This window comes from Somniosus microcephalus, chromosome 14 (genome assembly GCF_052327205.1).
Source record: "Somniosus microcephalus isolate GS21.2 chromosome 14, FLI_Smic_1.0, whole genome shotgun sequence".
Classification (NCBI taxonomy): Eukaryota; Metazoa; Chordata; class Chondrichthyes; order Squaliformes; family Somniosidae; genus Somniosus; species Somniosus microcephalus.
Genome location: NC_141000.1, coordinates 100,666,503 through 100,691,275, shown reverse-complemented (window position 1 = coordinate 100,691,275; position 24,773 = coordinate 100,666,503). Strand labels below are relative to the sequence as shown.

The following is a 24,773-nucleotide window of genomic DNA, read 5'->3' as shown; positions in this document are numbered from 1 at the left end:
GACTCGGGGGGTTGGGAGGGGGGGGTGAGGGTGCGAGGTCTCGTAAGGAGACAGTGTCCTCCCGTCCGTCTGGGTAAGCCACATAGGCGTACTGGGGGTTGGCGTGCAGGAGGTTCACCTTCTCGACCAGGGGGTCCGTTTTATGGGCCCTCACGTGCTTTCGCAGCAAGACGGGTCCCGGAGAGGTCAGCCAGGTTGGTAGGGTGGTTCCCGTAGTCGACTTCCTGGGGAAGACAAACATTCGAGCATGGGGGGTGGTGTTAATGGCAGTGCAAAGTAGTGACCGGATGGAGTGCAGCGCAATCGGGAGGACCTCTTGCCAGCGGGAGGTTGGGAGGCCCTTAGACTTTAAGGCTAAGAGGGTGGCCTTCCATACCGTCGCGTTCTCTCTTTCCACCTGGCCGTTCCCTCGGGGGTTGTAGCTGGTGGTCCTGCTTGCTGCAATACCCCTCTCCAATAGGAACTGACGGAGTTCCTCGCTCATGAAGGAGGCGCCCCGGTCACTATGTATATAGTTCGGGAACCCGAACAAGGCGAAGAGTTTGTTCAGGCATTTAATGACCGTGTTACTGGTCATGTCTGGGCAGGGGAAGGCAAAGGGGAAACGGGAGTACTCATCAACGATGTTGAGGAAGTACACATTACGGTCGGATGACGGTAGGGGCCCCTTGAAGTCGATGCTCAGACGCTCGAAGGGGCGGGTGGCCTTGATCAGGCTTGCTCTGTCCGGCTTATAGAAGTGCGGTTTGCACTCAGCACAGATCTGGCAGTTCCTGGTCATGGTCCTGACCTCCTCGATGGAGTATGGCAGAGGTCATTGTGGAGGGTCTGAAGTCTATCACTTTGCGCGCTGGCGCATGTAATGCGTGAAAGAGCATCAGGGGGGTCGTTCAGTTTACCGGGCCGGTACAAGATCTCATAATCATAGGTGGAAAGCTCGATTCTCCACCTCAAGATTTTGTCGTTCTTGATCTTGCCCCTCAGCTTGTTATTAAACATGAAGGCAACCGAGCGTTGGTCGGTGAGGAGGGTAAATCGTTTGCCTGCCAAGTAGTGCCTCCAGCGCCGTACTGCCTCCACAATTGCCTGGGCTTCCTTCTCGACCGACGAGTGTCGGGTCTCGGGGCCCTGTAGGGTCCTTGAGAAGAAGGCTACCGGCCTACCCTCCTGGTTAAGGGTAGCGGCTAGGGCGAAGTCGGATGCATCGCTCTCCACTTGGAAGGGGATTGACTCATCCACTGCGTGCATTGTGGCCTTGGCTATGTCTCCCTTAATGAGGGAGAAGGCCGCGCACGCCTCTTCCGTGAGGGGGAAGGATGTGGTTTTCAGGAGGGGTCTGGCTTTGTCCGCATAATTGGGTACCCATTGGGCATAGTAGGCGAAAAGCCCCAGGGTTCTCCTAAGTGCTTTTGGACAGTGGGGGAGGGGTAGCTCCATGAGGGGGCGCATTCTTTCGGGGTCGGGGCCGATGACTCCGTTCTCTACTACACAGCCAAGGATGGCAAGGCGCGCTGTGTTAAACACGCATTTCTCCTTATTGTAGGTGAGGTTCAGCCGTTGGGCCGTACGGAGGAATTTCTCCAGATTCACGTCATGGTCCTGCCGGTTGCGGCCGCAGATGGTGACGTTATCGAGATAGGGGAAAGTGGCCTGTAGTCCGTTCTGGTCAACCATCCGGTCCATCTCCCGTTGGAAAACCGAGACCCCGTTGGTGACACCAAAGGGGACCCTAAGGAATTGGTAGAGGCGGCCATTCGCCTCGAAGGCGGTGTACTGGCTGTCCTCCGGGCTGATGGGGAGTTGGTGGTAGGCCGACTTGAGGTCGATGGTCGAGAATACGCGGTATTGTGCAATCTCATTGACCATGTCCGATATGCGGGGGAGGGGGTATGCGTCCAGCTGGGTGTATCTGTTTATGGTCTGGCTGTAGTCGATAACCAGGCGATTTTTGTCGCCGGTCTTGACTACCACCACCTGGGCACGCCAGGGGCTGCTGCTCCCCTCAATAATGCCCTCTTTCAGGAGTCGCTGCACCTCAGAGCTAATGAAGGCTCTGTCCCCAGCGCTGTACCGCCTGCTCTTAGTAGCGACAGGTTTGCAGTCGGGGGTGAGGTTAGCGAACAGGGAAGGTGGCGGTACCTTGAGGGTGGATAGGCTGCAGGTGTTACGCGGTGGGCGGTTTAACTTTCGCTGGTTGTCGACTGAGTGGGGGGAGGGGTCCACCGTATGCTAGGGTTACACTTTGGAGGTGGGATTGGAAGTCCAGCCCTAGTATGACGGCAGCGCACAGCTGGGGGAGTACGAGGAGTTTAAAATTTTTATACTCTGTCCCTTTAACCGACAATGTCACGACACAGTAGCCGCTGATGTCTGTGGCGTGCGACCTCGATGCCATCGAGATGCGGCTGCGCGTTGGCAGGACGGGGAGGGAGTAGTGGCTCACCGTGTCTGGGTGGATGAAGCTCTCCGTGCTTCCGCTGTCGAACAGGCAGGTCGTGGCGTGGCCGTTGACTTTGATGTCCATCATTGAGCTGGCCAGGTGGTGCGGGCGGGCTTGATCCAGGGTCACGGAAGCTAGGGTGTAGATGAGCGCGTCGTTGTCATGACAAGATGGCGGCGAAGATGGCGGCCCCCGTAGTTCACATGAGGCTCTGTTTAAATCGTTTGCCCCGCACAAAGATGGCCGCCCCTGCTGTTCCCATGAGGCTCTGCAGGCTTCGGCTGCCCCGCACAAAGATGGCCGCCCCTGGTTTTCCCATGAGGCTCTGCAGGCTTCGGCTGCCCCGCACAAAGATGGCCGCCCCTGGTTTTCCCATGAGGCTCTGCAGGCTTCGGCTGCCCCGCACAAAGATGGCCGCCCCCAGGGTTCGCATGAGGCACTGCTGGCTTCTGAGGATTTGCTTCTGCAGGCCTTGGAGAAGTGGCCTTTCTTGAGGCAGGTTTTGCAGGTCGAGTTTTTGGCTGGGCAGCGCGACCTCGGATGCTTCTCCTGGCCGCAAAAGAAGCAGCCAGCGGCCCGATCGGGGTTGCCTGATGTCGGGGCCGGTACCGGGGCTAGCGGGCCCGGTCGGATCCGTGATGCAGACGCTGAGGTAGGTCCCGGGGGCAGCGCTGTGAAGGGTGGTGGGGTGGGGGTCGGGCCCGAGTCCCAGGGTCGCGAATAGTACCTGGCAAACGCTTCCTGGTCTTGCTGGGTGGCCTCTAGGGTGAGGGCGAGGGCTTCGGCCTTGTCCAGGTCTATGTCCTTAGCTTCAAGCAGTCTTTGCCGTGTGTAGTCGGAACGTAGGCCTCTCACCAAGGCGTCGCGGACATTGTCTTCCATGTTCGCAGTAGCCGTCACCGCTTTAAAGTCACAGTTCCTGCCGAGTTGTCTCAGCGCTCGTGAAAATTCAGCTATCGATTCTCCTGGCTGTTGCTGGCGAGATCTTAAGAGATGCCTAGTGTACATGTAGTTTACCGGGCTCCGGTACTGCTGTTTCAGTAGGTTGATGGCGTCGTCGTACGTAGTCATGTCCTGGATGAGTGTATATACTCTCGGGCTCGCTTGGGCTTTCAGGACTCTTAGTTTGGATCTCTGAGGGACGACGGCTTCCTCCAGGTACGATTCGAAGCAGTCCAGCCAGTGTTTGAAGTCGTTGGCTGAGTTTGGTGCCTGTGGGTTTAGATCCAGGTATGGTGGTTTCAAGGCTTGCAGCCAAGCCGGCTGGTGTGGCCCGTTGTCTGGAGGCTGCTGTTGCTGTGCTGCTGGGTGAGCTCCTTGCTGTTGCTGTTCATTATCAGACATCTTTAAAATTTAGTCAATAAAATTGATATGCCTATCAATTAGTCCAATAAAAGGCGACGAGTTAAGAACGTAACTGAAGGTTTTTATTGGCTAAATAACAGAGCCCACCCTCGTGGGTGATCCGATCCAACAGGGAGGAATACTAGCCAGTCAGCTACCTTTATACCTGGGCAGGTAATGGGCGGAGTCGGAGGTGGTCAGCCCAGGTATAACAGTGCGACAAGAGGCGACCTCGTGTAGTGATGTGACAGTGAGAACAGTGAGAACAATATACAGTGATAACTATAACAGTGGTTTACCACAATAGTAAACTGGCTAACATGTTTGTGTAAAATTCCTTTGTGCACTATTTTAATGTAGTTATTAATTAACAAGTATATTACCTGAGGAAATTAAATCCCTAAGTTGGTAACATTGTATTAAAATGCACTTTCAAATAAAGGAGGTGCTTTGATCTTTAGCTCTCTTCATACAATATTATTTTACAGCACGGGTCATTATTGAAGCTTTGGTCTTTCATGCCAATTAGTATACCGGCAGAAACTGAAGGAAAGGAATCCAAAAAAAAGTGGCAGAGTAAGGAGAATGATCAAAAAAGAGGCAAAAGATAAATGAGTAAATGTAAAAAAGGGATTCCGTAAAAATCAATTAGGCAGGATCTGTGAATCACCACCAAAGTCTGTATTTATACCTCTAGAATAATGACTGAAGTTAAAAGGCAAATGAATCAACCTGATCCAATTTGGGTTTCACCAGTTTCAGCTTGACAAAAGCAGTATACTGTTGGTGGCAGTTTTATAATATATCAACTAAGCAAAACTCACACCAGTCCCAATCACATTTTCCTTACCATAATAAGCGACAAGTCAAGATAAAGACCACAATCAGAGCAGTATAAATGGAATAGGCTTTTAGTGTTAAGATAAACACAAGGCCCTTTTATAGGAACCTTTCAGGGAGGTGGGTAAGAAGCAGTATTAATATTATTTGGCAACACTGATTTATCAGGGCACTTTAACTAGGGGAAAACACATAGCTAGAATCATAGAATCGTTACAGCACAGTAGGAGGCCATTCGGCCTGTCGAGTCTGTGCCAGCTCTCTGCAAGAGCGCTTCAGCTAGTCCCACTCCCCTTTCTCTGTAGCCCTGCAATTTTTTTTCTTTCAGATACTTATCTAATTCTCTTTTGAAAGCCATGATTGAGTCTGCCTCCATCACCCTTTCAAGACAGTGCATTGCAGATCATAACCACTCACTGCGTAAAAATGTTTTCCCTCATGTCGCCTTTGGACCTTCTGCCAATCACCTTAAAGCTTTGGTAGAGTATCCCATTAAAATTTGAGTTTATTAGTTTTTACAATGATTTTATGTGGCTGCAGCTGCGGTCAAATATTTTACAATAATGAACTACTCGGTGGTTGAATATTGGCCCAGAAATTCGGGTCGGAGGCTTCCCGCGGGTGCAAGCCCCCGACCTGCACTTACCTAGCGCGCCGGCCGTTGTGCTGTGGGCCCGCGTGGTGTTCCAATCCTGGGCCTCCTCTAACTGCCGGCGCGCAGTGCTTGCGTATCCCAGGGGCACAGTTAGTTCGATGCATCCCCTGGGATCACGTAGGCCACGGAGAGCCAATGGTAGCAGGGAATGCTTCATTCATAAAATTGACAGGAAGAGCTGTCAAAACTATAAATACTATAAGCCCCAAAACATCACTAAAACTTCAAATAATTTTTTTTAAAAATCACATTTTTAAAATAACTATAAATTACATAAAATAACTATTTTAAACAATAATTTAAATTTTTGAAAAAATTAATTACATTTTCTAACGGGGCTAAAAATAAACTTACCTTTCTTTAAAGTATTTAAAAATAATAAACCTGTGAAAAAAATGTTTTATTTTAATTAATTCACCACTTACCTTGTTAAAAGCAGGCCTTGCGCCTGCTTTTTACATGTGTAACTCCTGGAGACTTACCCTCCCGGAGAAACCTGGAAAAAAAACGCAAGTTCCATGCGCACGCGCTGCCTCTCCGGCTCACGCATTCAACCTCTGAACCCCTTCCTTCAAGGGAACGGAAGTTCCGGTATCCCACGCATGCACGAAACCGGCACTTCCGTTGGGCCTACGGGTGAGTACCCCATGCGTACTCACACGTTGGGACCCGAATTTCTGGGCCAATATTAATTTGGGAGAAATAGAAGTGAAGAAAATATTAAATCATTTATGGAGCTTTCTTTCAATGTACACAACAAGACAATTCGAAAACAAAGGCAGGAGATAAGAAAATATAATCACCTTTCTTTTCATCATTCTGGTCTTTTAGTGCAGGAAGACAGACTGGTTTGATAACACTCTTGTATATGTCGTTATCTACCAGGCCTCGCACCTCCAGCAGCTGAAGCATGATACTGGTGAAGAGGTATGAAAGGTCCCCTCGCAAACCATCTCCATCTATATCATTGGTGACTCTACTATAAAACTGTAGAAGATGATGCTGTAAAACACTGTCCTTCAGAAGTTCTTGAGTCACAGCACCGCAAGCCAGGATATTTCTCCGAAGCCATCTCAATACCGAGAAACTCTCGGATTCACTCATTGGACTTTCAATTCCTGACTCGATAACCCATTTAACCATCACCCATGTGGTTGCTTTAACAGCATTATCCACTTCCTCCTGGCTTTCCTGGGCGTCAAAGGTTTTATCTGGGAAGACTGAATCCCAGTTGGTGACTATGGACCTCAATGAGGCTTTGCATTCCTCTAGACAGGACTCTTGTACTTCATTCTCCGTATCCTCTTGCGCCTCATCTCTCTTCCTTCTGCTGTGCCGAGATACTCCCCAACCAAGTACTTTAGGTTTGTTCTTCTCTTTGATAACTTCTGCAACGATTTATATACAGTGGAATCAGTAGCAGTATGTAAGGGCATTCATTTATACAGATAATAAGAGTAACCTTCCATTTAGAGGAATTCATTACATAGCTATGATCTGTAGACATCCAAGCAAGTTAATGGCCTAGAAATTGGGTATAGCCTCGCTTGAGGCGTTAGAACTGGCGAAGCGCTAAGTTTATAGCCAGATGAAACTTATCGCTGCCTGGCGAGATATTGGGTTGCATCGCCCCCAAAGGGTCTTGAGGCGCTAATTCAGCCGTTGCACGGTGCTCTTAAGGCGCAAAAGGTCAGGCGCTACTCAATATCGACGCGGACGGGCGCAGCGCAGGTGAACTCAATTACGGGAAAGCACGAGACCTACAGGCGCCGGCCGGCTCTTAAAGGGGTGGGTCAGTCAGACTGAGCTTCAACACCCAACGCCCTGCAGGCCTCAGGTTTGGCGCTCGCCCTTGTCTGGCGGTACAAAGTTGATCATTATGGAGAAGGTTAGGCAGAGAGCAGAGCGCTTCAGCTCTGAGGCTCTGGACAACTTGGTGGCTGCAGTTGAACACCGTCGGGAGGTCCTGTACCCGGATAATGGCAAGAGGCCAAATCAGAAGGCTTACCGACGATCTTGGAGGGAGGTTGCTGTGAGGGTGAACTCCAGCAGCATGGCGACCAGGACCCCTGTTCAGTGCAGGAAGAAATTCAACGACCTCACACGGATCGTTAGGGTGAGTAATGGTTTACCAAACTTGTGCTTCCCTCCATCTGCAGCTGACTTCGGGCACCCTGCTGCAATGATGCGCCAATGGCCATCTGTCAGTATGCACCCATGGCCCTTTCTGGGCACACACATGGACAGATGTCTCAAGGCCTCATGTAAGGGCTCTTGCACAATGGGGGCATGCGAGGAGGTCTCAAGGCCTCATGTAAGGGCTCTTGCACAATGGGGGCATGCGAAGAGGTCTCAAGGCCTCATGTAAGGGCTCTTGCACAATGGGGGGCATGCGATGATGTCTCAAGGCCTCATGTAACAGAACCTCCCCTTCTTTCCCCTGCAGTCCAAGATGGCGCAGATTCGAAAGGAGCAGCGTCGAACCGGTGGCGGACCTGCACAAGTGGTCACTCTCACGGATCTGGAGGAGAGTGCACCAGATACTTGGAGGACGTCTGTCTGGTCCAGTCACCACTGCATCTGCCGACCCCATTACCGACAGCGAGGGTAAGACTCTCACCTTTTCCACCTGTTGCCTTCCACTTGGTCCCCCCGCCAGCATGCATCCTCAGTGTGCAGCCATGTCAGAGCCTTGCCGCAATCTGGCATACCTTTCAGCAAACCTGTCCTTCTGCTAAAGCCACTCTTCCACCTCCCACTTTCAGATGAAGCAGCACCAACTCGGGCTCAACGCGCTGAAGCTGCCAGTGCCACCGGAGGCGAGGACCAGGAGGAATCTGAACCAGCCGTTGCAGAATCCGGGGAGCTGAGACATCTGCAGACTGGGGATAGTAGTCCTCTGGAGGGGAGGGGGGGTGGCTCTGAGGATGAACCAGTTGCCGGACCAAGCGGCATGGAGCAACGCAGGGGGGATAGGCAAGTTTGGCCACCGTCTTCCCGCAGGGCAAGGCAGGTCGTCATGACTGCTGCACAGAGTGCAGATGAGGTCCGTCGCCTGGCAGAGATGAGCAAACAGGCCCGGGTCAGACACACGGAGCTGAAGGCTGCAGTGGAGAAGATGCCTGAGTCAATAGATTCATTGGCTAGGAGTATGCTGGACTTCGGGGCAACAATGGAGAGGACTCTGCAGGGCTTTGGCGCAACAATGGAGAGGACTCTCCAGGTGTTCGGGGAAACAATGAACAGGACTATCCAGGGCTTCGGCCCAACAATGGAGAGGACTGTCCACGGCTTTGAGTCGGCAATGGAAAGGACTGTTCAGGGCTTCGGACAATCCCTGGAAAGGTCTGTGCAGGGCTTGTCCGAGGCAGTGGAGCGGTCGGCTCCTGCCTTGTCCGAGGCCATGGGAAGAACTGTCCAGGCCTTCTCCGAAGCACTGGCACCTGGCACACAGGTCCTCACTGTTGCCACGCAGTCACTTGCTGGGCTCCTCCACAGCCAGATTGATGCAACGCGATGTCTCACTGCAGCCACCCTCTCTGCATCAGATAGGATCACCCCGGGCCCTTCCACTCCCGTACAATGCCAGGAATCCGTGGAGCCTGCGATTGTGGCGGATGAGCCGAGCCGCTCCCCTCAGATAGCCAGTGTGTCGTCCGACCATGGTGCAGGTGTCCTCTCTCGTCAGGAGACCACTGCACATGCCAGCGCTGGGACGCCTGCATTGCAGCTGCCACCACCTGCAGCCCACACTGCTTCCAGCCATGCTCAAAGCAAGCATCCTGCATCCGCACCCTCCAAGCCCAGAGGTCGGCCAGGCCGTACCTCAGGGGCTTCTGCGTGTCCAGACAGTCAGCTAGCGTCCCCCAGCCTGGAGCCCGCCACTGGGGTGCAATTACGTAGGAGCAGCAGGGAGGGAAGGGGCCGGGCGCGAAAGAGAAGTCGTTCTCCCTCAAGGGGCCAGTTGTAGAGGGAGGTGCCGAGACGTTTGTTTGTCCAAATTCAAGGACACCCTCAGCTGCTGTTATAGTTGCAGATTTTTGTTGAGTTTTGCGGCTTGGCCGAACAGGTCACATTTATTTTGGAAGTTATGGTTTCTGCTCACTTTACGTTGTTTAGCTGTAATGAAAGACTTTTGTGTCAAGAAACAGAAGTTTCAATGTTGCTTGGTGCATGTGACTACTTTCAGTGATGCTGGCATGCAGAGGCCCTCAACCATCCAAAGTGCGCATGAGGTAAGACTCTCATCATTCCGCCACAGGGGTGTCGAGACGAGTCCAGAGGAGCCTCTGACGTATGGACCTTCCACTTTCAGCAGCCCTTCCATCTTCCTCCTCCGCCTGCTCTTCCTCCTACTCCTCCTCATACTCCTCCTCCTCCGCCTGCTTGTGCAGGGTCCGAGGGAAGGTAATGAATGGACGCGTTCGCCTATAAAGGGCATCTGTCACTTGCCGGATGCAACAGCGGACTGCAGCCTGAGCGACAGTCGCATTGTCCCCAATGGCTGACTGAAAGGATCCGTTGGCATAAAAATGGAGGCCATCAGTCAGTGTAGCCATCACGGACAGAGAGGTTCTGCAGCGTTCACGCGGCTGCAGATCCTGACCAAGCAGGTGGCACAGATCAGTAACAATGTCCCTCCAGATTCGGAGCCTTCGCTAACACTGCTCCTCCGAAATGTCAAGGCTTGTCACCTGCTGCCTAAAGACACTCGCAGCATCCCGTCGGATTGGCCGACCTCGATTGCCCCTCCTCCTTCTGGCCAATCCCTGCCCTCTCTCCCGCCGTCTCTCTGCCCCTTCACAGTGTTGGGCGATGAGGCCGTCGCCCTCCGAACAAGCTCCCATTCCGATGCCAGTTGGTCAAAACGCTTTTAGGTGTAGTGCTGCAAGTGCTTCGGACAGGGTTGAAGGTCCCAAGTACTGTAAAGCTCAAATCCCAGAACTCCACTCCACATTAGCTCGCCAACTCTCTCCAGCAGCGATCGCAATGAGCAGGCCAAGTGGCAGAAGATTCTGCACTAGAGCTGTCCCCTTTAAATAGCGCCGCCCTACTCCGAGAAGGGCCTGTTAGCCCTCCTTCGAACTGTCACTAATAGCGCTGGGCGCTAAGGCTCCAGGCGCCACCCAATATGCGCTCAGGCGCTCCTAAAAGGCGTTGCACACTGAAATGACGTCATGAGCCGTTGGCGCTCGCAAACACTTAGCGCAGGCGCTAAATGTATAGTCAATTTCTGAGTCGGCGCTATCCTCATAGCGCTCGCCCCAACATAGGGCTTCGCCCCAATTCTAGGTCTCTTTAGGCGCTCAGCGCCGGCACTACCAACCCAATTTCTAGGCCAATGACTTTTATCTCCTGTCTATAGTTTAGAACATTCTATAGATTAAAAAGTCACTAATATTCTCCTCCTGCAAAATACTCCTTTATTATCAAGTAAATTGAGAGCTTTGGAAAACAACAGTTGGGTATGATGTTAATGCAAAAAAAGTAATATTGGTACTGTCTGTTTGATGTTCATTATAGCTGGTGCCTGGTGTGTTCAGGTTACATTATAGTTATAAACATAGTTACTGGTAGATTAGTGACATAACATCACTAAAAGACTATTTAGAAAAGCTGTTTACATAAACAGCTCACCGTGACCACACATGAGAAATAAACTGCAGCAAAAATCAGCGAAAATACTGGAAATATATCATAATGAAACACAAGAAGGATTTTCCTTTAGCAATATAACATTTAATGGCAGATTGACCCCAACTGTGCTATTTTGCAACATGGTATCTATGTTGGTCCCTTAGAGGATGAGACCGGGAAATTAATGGTGGGAAATATGGAGATGGCAAAAACACTGAATGAATATTTTACATCAGTCTTTACAGTAGAGGACACTAAGAATATCCCAACACTGGACAACAGGGGGCTAAAGGGGGGGAGGAGCTAAACACGATCAAAATCACTAAGGAAGTGGTACTCGGTAAAATAATGGGACTCAAGGCGGATAAATCACCTGGACCTGATGGCTTACATCCTAGGGTCTTGAGGGAAGTGGCGGTAGGGATTGTGGATGCATTGGTAATAATTTTCCAAAACTCCCTGGACTCGGCAAAGGTCCCGGCAGACTGGAAAACTGCTAATGTAACACCCTTATTTAAAAAGGGCAGTAGACAGAAGGCTGGAAACTATAGACCGGTTAGCCTAACATCTGTGGTAGGTAAAATTTTGGAGTCCATTATTAAGGAGACAGTAACAGGACATTTGGATAATCATAATTTAATAGGACAAAGTCAGCATGGTTTTATGAAGGGGAAGTCATGTTTGACAAATTTGCTGGAGTTCTTTGAGGAAGTAACGTATAGGGTGGATAAAGGGGAACCAGTGGACGTAGTGTATTTAGACTTCCAAAAGGCATTTGACAAGGTGCCACACAAAAGATTATTGCTTAAGATAAAAAATCACGGGATTGGGGGTAATATTCTGGCATGGATAGAGGATTGGCTATCTAACAGAAGGCAGAGAGTTGGGATAAATGGTTCATTCTCAGACTGGCAATCAGTAACTAGTGGTGTTCCGCAGGGGTCAGTGCTGGGTCCCCAACTCTTTACAATCTATATTAACGATTTGGAGGAGGGGACCGAGTGTAACATATCAAAGTTTGCAGATGATACTAAGATGGGAGGGAAAGTAGTGAGTGAGGAGGACATAAAAAACCTGCAAGGGGACATAGACAGGCTAAGTAAGTGGGCAGAGATTTGGCAGATGGAATACAATACTGGAAAGTGTGAGGTTATGCACTTTGGCAGGAAAAATCGTAGAGCAAGTTATTATCTTAATGGCAAGAAACTGGAAAGTACTGAAGTACAAAGGGATCTGGGGGTCCTGGTGCACGAAACTCAAAAGGTTAGTATGCAGGTGCAGCAAGTGATTAAGAAGGCCAATGGAATGTTGGCTTTCATTGCTAGGGGGATAGAATATATAAATAGGGAGGTATTGCTTCAGTTGTACAAGGTATTGGTGAGACCGCACCTGGAATACTGCGTACAGTTTTGGTGTCCATACTTAAGAAAGGACATACTTGCTCTCGAGTCAGTACAAAGAAGGTTCACTCGGTTAATCCCGGGGATGAGGGGATGGACATATGAGGAGAGGTTGAGTAGATTGGGACTCTACTCATTGGAGTTCAGAAGAATGAGAGGCGATCTTATTGAAACATATAAGATTGTGAAGGGGTTGGATCGGGTGGATGTGGGGAAGATGTTCCTGATGATGGGTGAAACTAGAACTAGGGGGCATAGTCTTAGAATAAGGGGCTGCTCTTTCAAAACTGAGATGAGGAGGAACTACTTCACTCAGAGGGTGGTAGGTCCATGGAATATGCTGCCCCAAAAAGCTGTAGAAGCTACATCATTACATAAATTTAAAACAGAAATAGACAGTTTCCTAGAAGTAAAGGGAATTAAGGGTTACGGGGAGCGGGCAGGAATTTGGACATGACTCTAGGTTCAGATCGGTCATGGCCCTGTGGGTAGCGGAGCGGGCCCAGGGGCCGTGTAGCCTGATCCTGCTCCTATTTCGTGTGTCTAATTCTGTTAGATTCAGGAGATGGTTCTCTGATAGTGGATTGGCGGTTAGGATCAGATCAGCCATGATCTTATTGAATGGCGGAGCAGGCTCGAGGGGCCGATTGGCCTACTCCTGCTCCTATTTCTTATGTTCTTATTGTTCCAGTAGTCAGTGCACAAACTGAGGAAGAATGACCATCCCATTACAGCCACTGCAATAGTAAAATCTTCAAGAAAAACTTAAACAGGGCAAGATAAAATGTATAATTTGTCGGTGCTTTAGGGGCAGCTGACTTTTATGACCTTTCCTTTAAATGTAAGCAGCTGTATCAACAGGCCAGCCGTCAGTAGATGAAACTACAAACCTACACTTTGCAAATAATGTAAGTACCCCATTTAAATGAACTAATTTTGGCTAATTTCTAAATGCAGCTTTCCTTGCATTTATATTTTCCACTAACTAGAGCATGGCACGGAATTGTGTGAAGCGCACTTTGTGTCAATAGGTCAGGCTGTAGCTGTGGAGAGAGAACCGCAGTTAACGTTTCAGGTCGATGACCGAAATCAGACATTTCATCAGAACTGATGGAAGGTCATCGACCTGAAACGTTAACTCTGTTTCTCTCTCCACAGATGCTGCCTGGCTGGCTGAGTGTTTTCTGTTTTTATTTCAGATTTCTAGCTTCTGCAGTGTTTTGCTTTTGTTTCATGTAAACCGGACTCAACTGTTGTAAACACATATAAAGCCTCACCACTGGACCAGTGCAGGGAGCTTTACCATGCATCTAATGACTTGTTATATTAAGAGCAGTGTCATAATTGAGGCAAATAAAAAGTATGACACCTTTCTTAAGCTCGTGGGGTTATCCTAGTCAGGCATGCTTCACATTTTGGATAAAAAAACAGAATGTTTAGTGTGTGGGTCCCTGCCTTGCCTGGTCGAGAAAACGTATCTAAATAACTGTTGCAAACCTAGCAGCTTGAGAGCACTTTCCCAATGCACGTCATGAATCTGTGATGTGACATATATTGGTTTTGGAGGTGCTAATGTCAGGCTACCTCGCTGAGGTAGTCTTACTGGAGGACTTGCAGTGGAATAGAAGTGAGATTCAGCTGTTGCATATTAGGATTTCAGCACCAAATTCACACCTCTACTAACATAACACCAGGAGAAATATACTATATGGAGCACTTTATATATCCAAATTATTAAATCAACAGATTCACGAGTTCAGATTCAAGTAGAATGTCTGACCTCTTGATAAGCAGCAGACCTTTTCATCTGACCGTCAGAGATGTCAAAACACAATTTATTTGAAGCCTATAGTTTAATACACCTGTGAATAATTCTAAAGGATAATATTTAAATATTAAAATGGATCGGTTAAAAAAAAAAAGGGAAAAGGAAAAACTTACTTAGCAATTCCTTAATGTTGCATGTATGGGCCAGAGTTTGCAAGAGTTCCTGTAAAGGGAACTCCCTTCCCACAATACTCCACTTATGTAACAGTAACAAGGCCTCTGTGTGAGACAGAACTCTTTCATTTATAGTAATCCATCCCATTTCCTTGTAGTCATGAAAAGCACCTGAGCGATGTTGTAAAACAGAACTCAACGTGTGCAAAAATTCTGCAAATGTTCTGGCCTCCATCGTTATCCTGACAAAAAAAAAAGGAAATCACTTTAGGAAACTATTTTAAAAAGAAAAAGAAAAGACTTGCATTTATATAGCACCTTTCACGACCACCAGACGTCTCAAAGCACTTTACAGCCAATGAAGTACTTTTGGAGTGTAGTCAAAGTTGTAATGTAGGAAACGTGGCAGCCAATTTGCGCACAGCAAGCTCCCACAAACAGCAATGTGATAATGACCAGATAATCTGTTTTAGTGATGTTGATTGAGGGATAAATGTTGGCCAGGACATCAGGGATAACTTCCCTACTCTTCTTTGAAATAGTGCCATGAGATCTTTCATGTTCACCTGAGAGAGCAGACGGGGCCTCGGTTTAATGTCTTATCTGAAAGACGGCACCTCCGACAGTGCAGCACTCCCTCAGCACTGCACTGGAGCGTCAGCCTAGATTTTCATGCTCAAGTCCCTGGAGTGGGACTTGAACCCACAACCTGTTCACTGATGCCTAGTTTGGGTTCCGCCAAGACCACTCAGCTGCCGACCTCATTACAGCCTTGGCCCAAATATGGACAAAGGAGCTGAATGCCAGAGGAGAAGTGAGTGACTGCCCTTGACATCAAGGCAGCATTTGACCGAGTGTGGAATCAAGGAGCCCTAGTAAAACTGAAGTCAATGGGAATCGGGGGGAAAACGCTCCCCTGGCTCGAGTCATACCTAGCACAAAGGAAGATGATTGTGGTGGTTGAAGGTCAATCATCACAGCCCCAGGACATCGCAGCAGGAGTTCCTCAGGGCAGTGTCCTAGGCCCAACCATCTTCAGCTGCTTCATCAATGACCTTCCCTCCAACATAAGGTCAGAAATGGGGATGTTCGCTGATGACTGCACAGTGTTCAGTGCCATTCACAACTCCTCAGATAATAAAACAGTCCATGCCCGCATGCAACAAGACCTGGATGACGTTCAGGCTTGGGCTGATAAGTGGCAGGTAACATTCGCGCCACAGAAGTGCCAGGCAATGACTATCTCCAACAAGCGAGAGTCTAACCACCACCCCATGGCATTACCATCGCCAAATCCCCCATCATCAACATCCTGGAGCTCACCTTTGACCAGAAACTTAACCGGACCAGCCACATAAATACTGTGGTTACAAGAGCAGGTCAGAGGCTGGGTATTCTGTGGCAAGTGTCTCACCTCCTGACTCCCCAAAGCCTTTCTACCATCTACAAGGCACAAGTAAGGAGTGTGATGGAATACTCTCCACTTGCCTGGATGAGTGCAGCTCCAACAACATTCAAGGAGCTCGACACCATCCAGGACAAAGCAGCCCACTTGATTGGCACCCCAACCACCACTTTTACATTCACTCCATGCATCACCGGCGTACCGTGGCTGCAGTGTGTACCATCTACAAGATGCATTGCAGCAACTCGCCAAGGCTTCTTCAGCAGCACCTCCCAAACCCGCGACCTCTTCCACCTAGAAGGACAAGGGCAGCAGACGCATGGGAACACCACCACCTCCAAGTTTCCCTCCAAGACACACACCATCCTGACTTAGAAATATATCGCCGATCCTTCAGCGTCGCTGGGTCAAAATCCTGGAACTCCCTACCTAACAGCAATGTGGGAGTACCATCACCTCACGGACTGCAGCAGTTCAAGAAGGCGGCTCACCACCACCTTCTCAAGGGCAATTAGGGATGGGCAATAAATGCTGGCCTTGCCAGCGATGCCCACACCCCAGGAATAAATTTAAAAAAACCTTCTGACACAGAGGCAAGAGTGCTACCCACTGAGGCACAGCTTAACCATAATGTTGTTTTATATTTTTAATTAATTAAGTGGAGATGACTGACTGCTCTACTGATTTTTCCATCCTCCTTATCAACAGCTGCCATGTGAAAAAATAGGGGCCGAGGTTATGGTCTGAAATTGTTGAACTCGATGTTGAGTCCAGAAGGCTGTAAAGTGCCTAATCGAAAGATGAGGTGCTGTTCCTCGAGCTTAGGTTGAGCTTCGTTGGAACAGTGTAAGAGCCCGAGAACGGAGAGGTCAGAGTGGGAATGGAGCGGAGAATTAAAGTGACAGGCGACCGGAAGCTCTGGGTCACCCTTACGGACTGAACGGAGGTGATCCGCAAAGCAGTCACCCAATCTGCGTTTGGTCTCCCCAATGTAGAGGAGACCGTATCGTGAGCAGCGAATACTAAACTGCAAGAAGTACAAGTAAACCACTGTTTCACCTGGAAGGAGTGTTTGGGGCCCTGGACAGTGGGAAGGGAGGAGGTGCAACAACTGCCCTTTTACCCTTTCCTTGCCTCCGCACTTGCTTAAAATCTGTTACTTCTCTAATTTTTTCCAGTTCTGATGAAAGGTCATCGACCTGAAATGCTAACTCTGTTTCTCTCTCCACAGATGCTGCCTGACCTGCTGAGTATTTCCAGCATTTTCTGTTTTTACTTTAGTACATAATCTAGGCTTACATGCCGATGCACTACAGAAGGAGTTCTGCACTTTTGGACATGCTATCCTTCAGATGTGATGTTCGACCAAGTTCCCATTTTGGGTGGATATTGATGATCCCATGACATTATTCAAAGAACAGCAGGGAATTCTCCTGATGCACTGAACAGCGATCCCTGAGTCAACATCACCTAAAAACAGGTTGACTGTTCATTCATTGCATGTTGGTCTGCATAACAGCAATGCTTTGAAGAGTTTCAACATGCAAGGTGCTAAGTAAATGCAAATATTATATCAGTAAGAATAAGCTTCCTACAAGAATACCATTAAGCAATATACATTTCTTACCAAATGTGCCGTATCATTTCAGTCAGAACATACAGAAATTCATTTATAAACAGAAGAGGTAGAAACTTCTGAGTCTTTTCTTTGTTTCCTAGGTTAGTGAGCCACAAGGTGTGAAGCAGCGAGACTAAATCAGTTATCAGTCTGTTTTCTAAAACCCTAGAAAAAATCCAAATCAGTTCCAATTACTGTATATGCAACAGACAATTAGCTATAATGTATACTTTACAAATGAAATCAAGATAATACTTGATAAACAGTACAACAAAGCAATGTAAAATCAAGAATATGTGTGAGGTAAACCACACTATCAAGATACTTCCTTTGAATTTCTCAAAACTTCTTAGAAAAAGTATATCATGGGAATTATGTTGTGCTGTCATAGCTGTTTTGCAGTGTGCTATATAATCATGCTTGACCTGAGTTGAAAGGTTTTCTTTCCATTACAATGAGGATCTAAAATTGCAACAAAGAATTGCACAGTGACCATGCAAAACATTTTAAAACTTTAAGAAAAAAATGTGTTTCAGCATATTATAGCTTGGCAATAAATGACTTAATTTAAATAGATGAAAAATATCTTTAATGAGTTCAAAGGAAAGCGACTTGCTGATACCGTACACTTGTGAACATACCTTCTTTGTAAGATATGCAATATCCAGGTCAGTAGGTTGTGGTCTCTGATCAGGTGATATGCTGCTTTTGTGATGTGCGCAGCACGCAATAGAATCTGGATAATCTGATACTTTAAATTAAAATCAAAAATATTAAAATGATTTGAAAACATAAAAATGTAAAACCCAAATGAACTATAATATTCAATGACTTTCCCGCCACAAACTCCATTCCCTAGCCACTGACTCCATCCCTCTCCCGAACATCTGTCTGAGGCTGAACCACACTGTTCGCAACCTTGGTGTCATATTTGACCCTAAAATGAGCTTCCGACCACATATCCGTGGCATAACTAAGGCCGCCTAATTCCACCTCCGTAACATTACCTGTCTCCGCCCTTGCCTCAGCTCATCCGCTGCTGAAACCCTCATCCATGCTTTTGTTACCTCTAGACTTAACTATTCCAATGCACTCCTTGGATTCCGCCAAGACCACTCAGCTCCCGACCTCATTACAGCCTTGGTCCAAACAGGAGGTGAGAGTGACTGCCCTTGACATCAAGGCAGCATTTGACCGAGTGTAGCGTCAAAGAGCCCTAGTAAAACTGAAGTCAATGGGAATCGGAGGGAAAACGCTCCACTGGCTGGAGTCATACCTAGCACAAAGGAAGATGGTTGTGGTGGTTGAAGGTCAACCATCACAGCCCCAGAACATTGCTGCAGGAGTTCCTCAGGGCAGTGTCCTGGGTCCAAACATCTTCAGCTGCTTCATCAATGACCTTCCCTCCAACGTAAGGTCAGAAATTGGGATGTTTGCTGCTGACTGCAGTGTTCAGCGCCATTCACAACTCCTCAGATAATGAAGCAGTCCATTCCCGTATGCAACAAGACCTGGATGACGTTCAGGCTTGGGCTGATAAGTGGCAGATAACATTCGCGCCACAGAAGTGCCAGACAATGACTATCTCCAACAAACAAGAGTCTAACCACCTCCCCATGACATTCAACGGTATTACCATCACCGAATCCCCGACCGCCAACATCCTTGGGGGGGGGGTCGCCATTGACCAGAAACTTAACTGGACCAGCCACATAAATACTGTGGCAACAAGAGCAGGTCAGAGGCTGGGTATTTTGCGGCGAGTGTCTCACCTCCTGACTCCCCAAAGCCTTTCCACCATCTACAAGGAACAAGTAAGGAATGTGATGGAATACTCTCCACTTGTCTGGATGAGTGCAGCTTCAACAACACTCAAGAAGCTCAACACCATCCAGGACAAAGCAACCCGCTTGATTGGCATCCCATCCACCACCTTAAACATTCACTCCCTCCACCACTGGCGTACCGTGGCTGCAGTGTGTACCATCTACAAGATGCACTACAGCAACTCGACAAGGCTTCTTCGACAGCACCTCCCAAACCCGCGACCTCTTCCACCTAGAAAGACAAGGGCAGCAGGCACTTATCAGCCGAAGCCTGAACGTCATCCAGGTCTTGTTGCATATGGGAATGGACTGCTTCATTATCTGAGGAGTTGTGAATGGCGCTGAACACTGCAGTCAGCAGCAAACATCCCAATTTCTGACCTTATGTTGGAGGGAAGGTCATTGATGAAGCAGCTGAAGATGGTTGGATCACCTCCAAGTTCTCCTCCAAGTCACACACCATCCTGACTTAGAAGTATATCGCTGATCCTTCATTGTCGCTGGGTCAAAATCCTGGAACACCCTCCCTAACAGCACTGTGGGAGTACCTTCACCACACGGACTGCAGCGGTTCAAGATGGCGGCTCCCCACCACCTTCGCGAGGGCAATTAGGGATGGGCAATAAATGCTGGCCTTGCCAGCGATGCCAAACATCCCATAAACAAATTTTAAAAAATCCTGGCTGGCCACCCACATTCTACCCTACGTAAACTTGAGGTCATCCAAAACTTGGCTGCCCGTGTCCGAACTCGCACCAAGTCCCGTTCATCCATCACCCCTGTGCTTGCTGACCTACATTGGCTCCCGGTTAAGCAACGCCTCGATTTCAAAATTCTCATCCTTGTTTTCAAATCCCTCCATGGCCTCGCCCCTCTCTCTTTCTGTAATTTCCTCCAACCCCACAATCCCTTGAGATATCTTCGCTCCTCTAATTCTGGCCTCTTGAGCATCCCTGATTATAATCGCTCAACCATTGGTGGCCGTGCCTTCTGTTGCCTAGGCCCTAAGCTCTGGAATTCCTTGCCTAAACCTCCCCGCCTCTCTTTCCTCCTTTAAGACGCGCCTTAAAACCTACCTCTTTGGCAAGCTTTTGGTCACCTGCCCTAATTTCTCCTTATGTGGCCCTGTGTCAAATTTTTTGTCTTATAATACTCCTGTGAAGTGCCTTGGGACATTTTACTACGTTAAAGGCGCTATATAAATACAAGTTGTCATTGTTGCTAGAGTTTAACTCCTCTGCAGTGCACTATGGAGTCAGATTTGCTGGAGTTCTTTGAGGAAGTAACATATAGGGTGGATAAAGGGGAACCAGTGGACGTAGTGTATTTAGACTTCCAAAAGGCATTTGACAAGGTGCCACACAAAAGATTATTGCTTAAGATAAAAAATCACGGGATTGGGGTAATATTCTGGCATGGATAGAGGATTGGCTATCTAACAGAAGGCAGAGAGTTGGGATAAATGGTTCATTCTCAGACTGGCAATCAGTAACTAGTGGTGTTCCGCAGGGGTCAGTGCTGGGTCCCCAACTCTTTACAATCTATATTAACGATTTGGAGGAGGGGACCGAGTGTAACATATCAAAGTTTGCAGATGATACTAAGATGGGAGGGAAAGTAGTGAGTGAGGAGGACATAAAAAACCTGCAAGGGGACATAGACAGGCTAAGTAAGTGGGCAGAGATTTAGCAGATGGAATACAATACTGGAAAGTGTAAGGTTATGCACTTTGGCAGGAAAAATCGTAGAGCAAGTTATTATCTTAACTGCAAGAAACTGGAAAGTATTGAAGTACAAAGGGATCTGGGGGTCCTGGTGCACGAAACTCAAAAGGTTAGTATGCAGGTGCAGCAAGTGATTAAGAAGGCCAATGGAATGTTGGCTTTCATTGCTAGGGGGATAGAATATAAAAATAGGGAGGTATTGCTTCAGTTGTACAAGGTATTGGTGAGACCGCACCTGGAATACTGCACACAGTTTTGGTGTCCATACTTAAGAAAAGACATACTTGCTCTCGAGTCAGTACAAAGAAGGTTCACTCGGTTAATCCCGGGGATGAGGGGATGGACATATGAGGAGAGGTTGAGTAGATTGGGACTCTACTCATTGGAGTTCAGAAGAATGAGAGGCGATCTTATTGAAACATATAAGATTGTGAAGGGGTTGGATCGGGTGGATGCGGGGAAGATGTTCCCGATGATGGGTGAAACTAGAACTAGGGGGCATAGTCTTAGAATAAGGGGCTGCTCTTTCAAAACTGAGATGAGGAGGAACTACTTCACTCAGAGGGTGGTAGGTCCATGGAATATGCTTCCCCAAAAAGCTGTAGAAGCTACATCATTACATAAATTTAAAACAGAAATAAGAGTTTCCTAGAAGTAAAGGGGATTAAGGGTTACGGGGAGCGGGCAGGAATTTGGACATAAGTCTAGGTTCGGATCGGTCATGGCCCTGTGGGTAGCGGAGTGGGCCCAGGGGCCGTGTAGCCTGATCCTGCTCCTATTTTGTGTGTCTAATTCTGTTAGATTCAGGAGATGGTTCTGTGATAGTGGATTGGCGGTTAGGATCAGATCAGCCATGATCTTATTGAATGGTGGAGCAGGCTCGAGGGGCCGATTGGCCTACTCCTGCTCCTATTTCTTATGTTCTTATGTTCTTAGATAGTTGATTTTACTGCCATTTTAGCATTGCTTCAAAGTGGAAACTGTATCCTACCTCTGCTGTCTCATCACACAATGGGCAGTTAAAAAAGGCTAGGAGAACATGGATGATTTTCTGACGGTCGTAAAGGTCGTAGCAGTGTTTGTCCTTTAAACTATTGATAAGGAGTTCAAGAATCCATTCACGTTCAATCTTGTGCTGAAAAACAAAATGAAGGTTGAAACTGAGATGCTCTTTCCACCGTGGAAATTTTGGTACAGAAGGAGGGCATTTAGCCCATTGTGCCTGTCCCAATGCTAACTCCCCCACAGTAGGAACCGTTTACAGGTACATTGAGATTTGGCCAATATTTGATCATTTTTTAAAAATCATTAATTTTCTCCCCAAATCCCTTCTCTCTTTAAGACAGTGGCTTATGTTGCTGTATGGTTCCACGGGCAATGACAATTGTCCTTGGACATCATTATTCACGTGAAAGCCTAGATGATATATTTTGGCAGATGAATTTCCCATGGGACCATCACTGCCAAGTTGAATCCTCTTCACATCCAATGTCCTTATGACATGCACTTCCAGATGGATTGTGAGCAAGGATTTTCCTTTCCTTAAACACACACACACAACCCCCCCCCCCATGACTGGCTAACTCAGCACACGAGGAATTGAATTGGAGACTTTCTTGATCTGCATGGCTTAGTACCGTAACACATAATGCATTTACTTCCTGAAGAAACAGTTACTTTTTCAGAATGTCTGTCATATATGATTTCTACATTGACCCTTTATCACCAAGAAAAGAGAACATAATGAAAAAGGAAAACAATTTTACCTCCATGTCAAAGCTGTAGAAAAGCTTGAAAAACCCTGGCACTTTCTTTAAATCCAAATATTGATGTGCCAGAAGGAAATTATTAATCTTCATGTACATGTGTTCCTCTATAGGGAAGTGAAAAAAACACAAATTTTACATATTTATTTTAACATAGAAAAGCCACGTCACACATTTAAAGGTTAGCTTTTAAACTTAACACTTGGGCCTAGAAATTCAGTGGGCCTTGCGCCCACTTAGCGCCTAAAGAGGTCTTTTGCGCCGGCGGGGTGGTAGCGCGGAAATTGAGTGCAGCGGTATTGGCGGCGGTAGCCGTTAGCGCTGCGCCGGGACCGATGATGTCATCGGTGTGCGCGGTGGCCCGTAACCGCGCCGATCCCCATATTTATTTGCGCCCGCCTCCTCCGAAGCGGGCGCAAACAGCGAACAGAAAACGGGGCCGTCCTGCTGCCATAGTGGGGCGCTTTAAAGCTGAAGGTGCGGCCGGCCGCTTTTTCGGCGGCCGCCTGCCCGCACCTCCTTCCCCGGCCTCCTCCACCCCCCCCCGCGGCATTGCCGGCTGGTTTCCGTGGAGCCCGGCACTTCTCCGTTGTGCCGGGCTCTTTTGCCGGCACTCGCGATCGGGGCTCCGGCCGTTGCAGGCACCTCCCCCTTAAGAGAAGGAGGAGGCCTGCAGTACCGCAGCCTGCCGCACCGCATCGGGTGGCGCTGCGGCAACTAGCGCGCCGATATTCAGTTGCAGCGCCCCAAACGGAGGCGGGCACACCCTGGTATAGCGCCCGCTTCCGAATTGGGGTGCAGAAGACGAATATACGGTGTGCGCTAATGCCTCCCCGCCCAGCGCTAACCTTTGGGCGCGAGCGAGCTGCCCGCGCCCAAGTGAATTTCTAGGCCTTGGTCTTTACATTTAGATTTGATCTTTGTTCTTCAATTACAAACTGACCAGTCTTTAGTCAATAACAACTCTTTCATTTTAGGAAAATTAAGCTTTGTCTAAGTTTCAAACACAGACTTGTTTTATTTTTTCGTTATTTAAAAAAAATGACGCTTTAAACTTGCCTTAATAAAATCGTTTTTTAAACCTAGCAAACATATGTGAACAGAAGAGCCTCTTTCACTGTATTATAATTTTTTAAGAAATGTTGAAACCTAGGTGAAGGGTCAAAGGTGATTGTGTAAACAGATGCATGGAATTTCACTAAAGTTGATTAGGCTCCCAATACGGATTTCTAGTGAAATTTGAGTGATTAACGCGGTAAACAGAACTAGGAACATTTTATGCTTGGACTGGGAATTCCAAATTGTAGAGGCAATCTGGCATTGGCAACTTGACTCAGTTATATATCTATCTGTGGAACAACGTTTTACTGGGGTACTGGACCCCAGTCATAGGACCCAGCTATAACTGTAACTTTGTGTCAAATTACACATTGTTCAAATGATTGATGTTTATTATTATAAAATATACATTATACTATATGAATACTTTTTAAATCTACCTTGTTCGGAATTTTTGTTTCAAATATGTATTTTTTTTTTAAATGTGGTTTAGGAGCTACTAAACCACTGTTATACAAACGACTCAAAGATCACCTGAAATTGGAGTTTAACTCTTCCACATTACTGTAAATGGAATGAAGAGAAGATTTTAATGGATTTTCTTTTTGCTGTGTATTATTTAGCATCACAAGGGTATGCCGTATTATTGCTACTGAGGTATTAGCTCCAGTTCTCACAATGGTCTGTTGGACTTCTACCTAGAGCCATAAATCTGGGCACGCTTCAATAAACACATCTCATCCTTTAATTGTTGATGTTTCCACCCATTATATTTGCCAGTGCGCACTCCATTTCAACATATGACTTCTGTAAATGAACAGAATCTTATTTCTCAATCTGCAACTTAATGGATATTCAATTGTCAATACCAGAAAATTAATTCTCTAAATCTTGAGAGATTAATGACAGCCTGGATGCAGTTATGTTACAATCTGAAATCTGCTTGAATTACAAACAAGTCAAACAGTGCAAAATAATGTCTGGTAACAGACATCAAATATAATATAATCATAAGTAACTGAAAGTCACAGATAATTTACAGATATCATTTACTAGAAGGGTACCAGGGATGAGGGACTTCAGTTCTGTGGAGAGATTAGAGAAGCTGGGACTGTTCT

General features: G+C 47.6%; 1 protein-coding gene across 3 annotated transcripts in view; it reads right to left on the bottom strand.

Moving 5' to 3' along the window:
* urb1 (URB1 ribosome biogenesis homolog) overlaps window positions 1-24,773 on the bottom strand; it is a 127,892-nt gene that overhangs the window by 7,361 nt on the left and 95,758 nt on the right. Inside the window, exons 33-38 of one of the 3 annotated variants that reach the window (XM_086007047.1) lie at window positions 22,597-22,703; window positions 21,822-21,965; window positions 17,922-18,031; window positions 17,290-17,445; window positions 14,258-14,499; window positions 6,083-6,667 (exon numbers count right to left, since the gene is read on the bottom strand). In XM_086007047.1, the coding sequence (XP_085863173.1) occupies window positions 6,083-6,667; window positions 14,258-14,499; window positions 17,290-17,445; window positions 17,922-18,031; window positions 21,822-21,965; window positions 22,597-22,703 (1,344 nt within the window). Of the gene's footprint in view, window positions 1-6,082; window positions 6,668-14,257; window positions 14,500-17,289; window positions 17,743-17,921; window positions 18,032-21,821; window positions 21,966-22,596; window positions 22,704-24,773 lie in introns of those variants that run through there. The other 2 variants (XM_086007048.1, XM_086007049.1) reach the window with 2 other exon arrangements.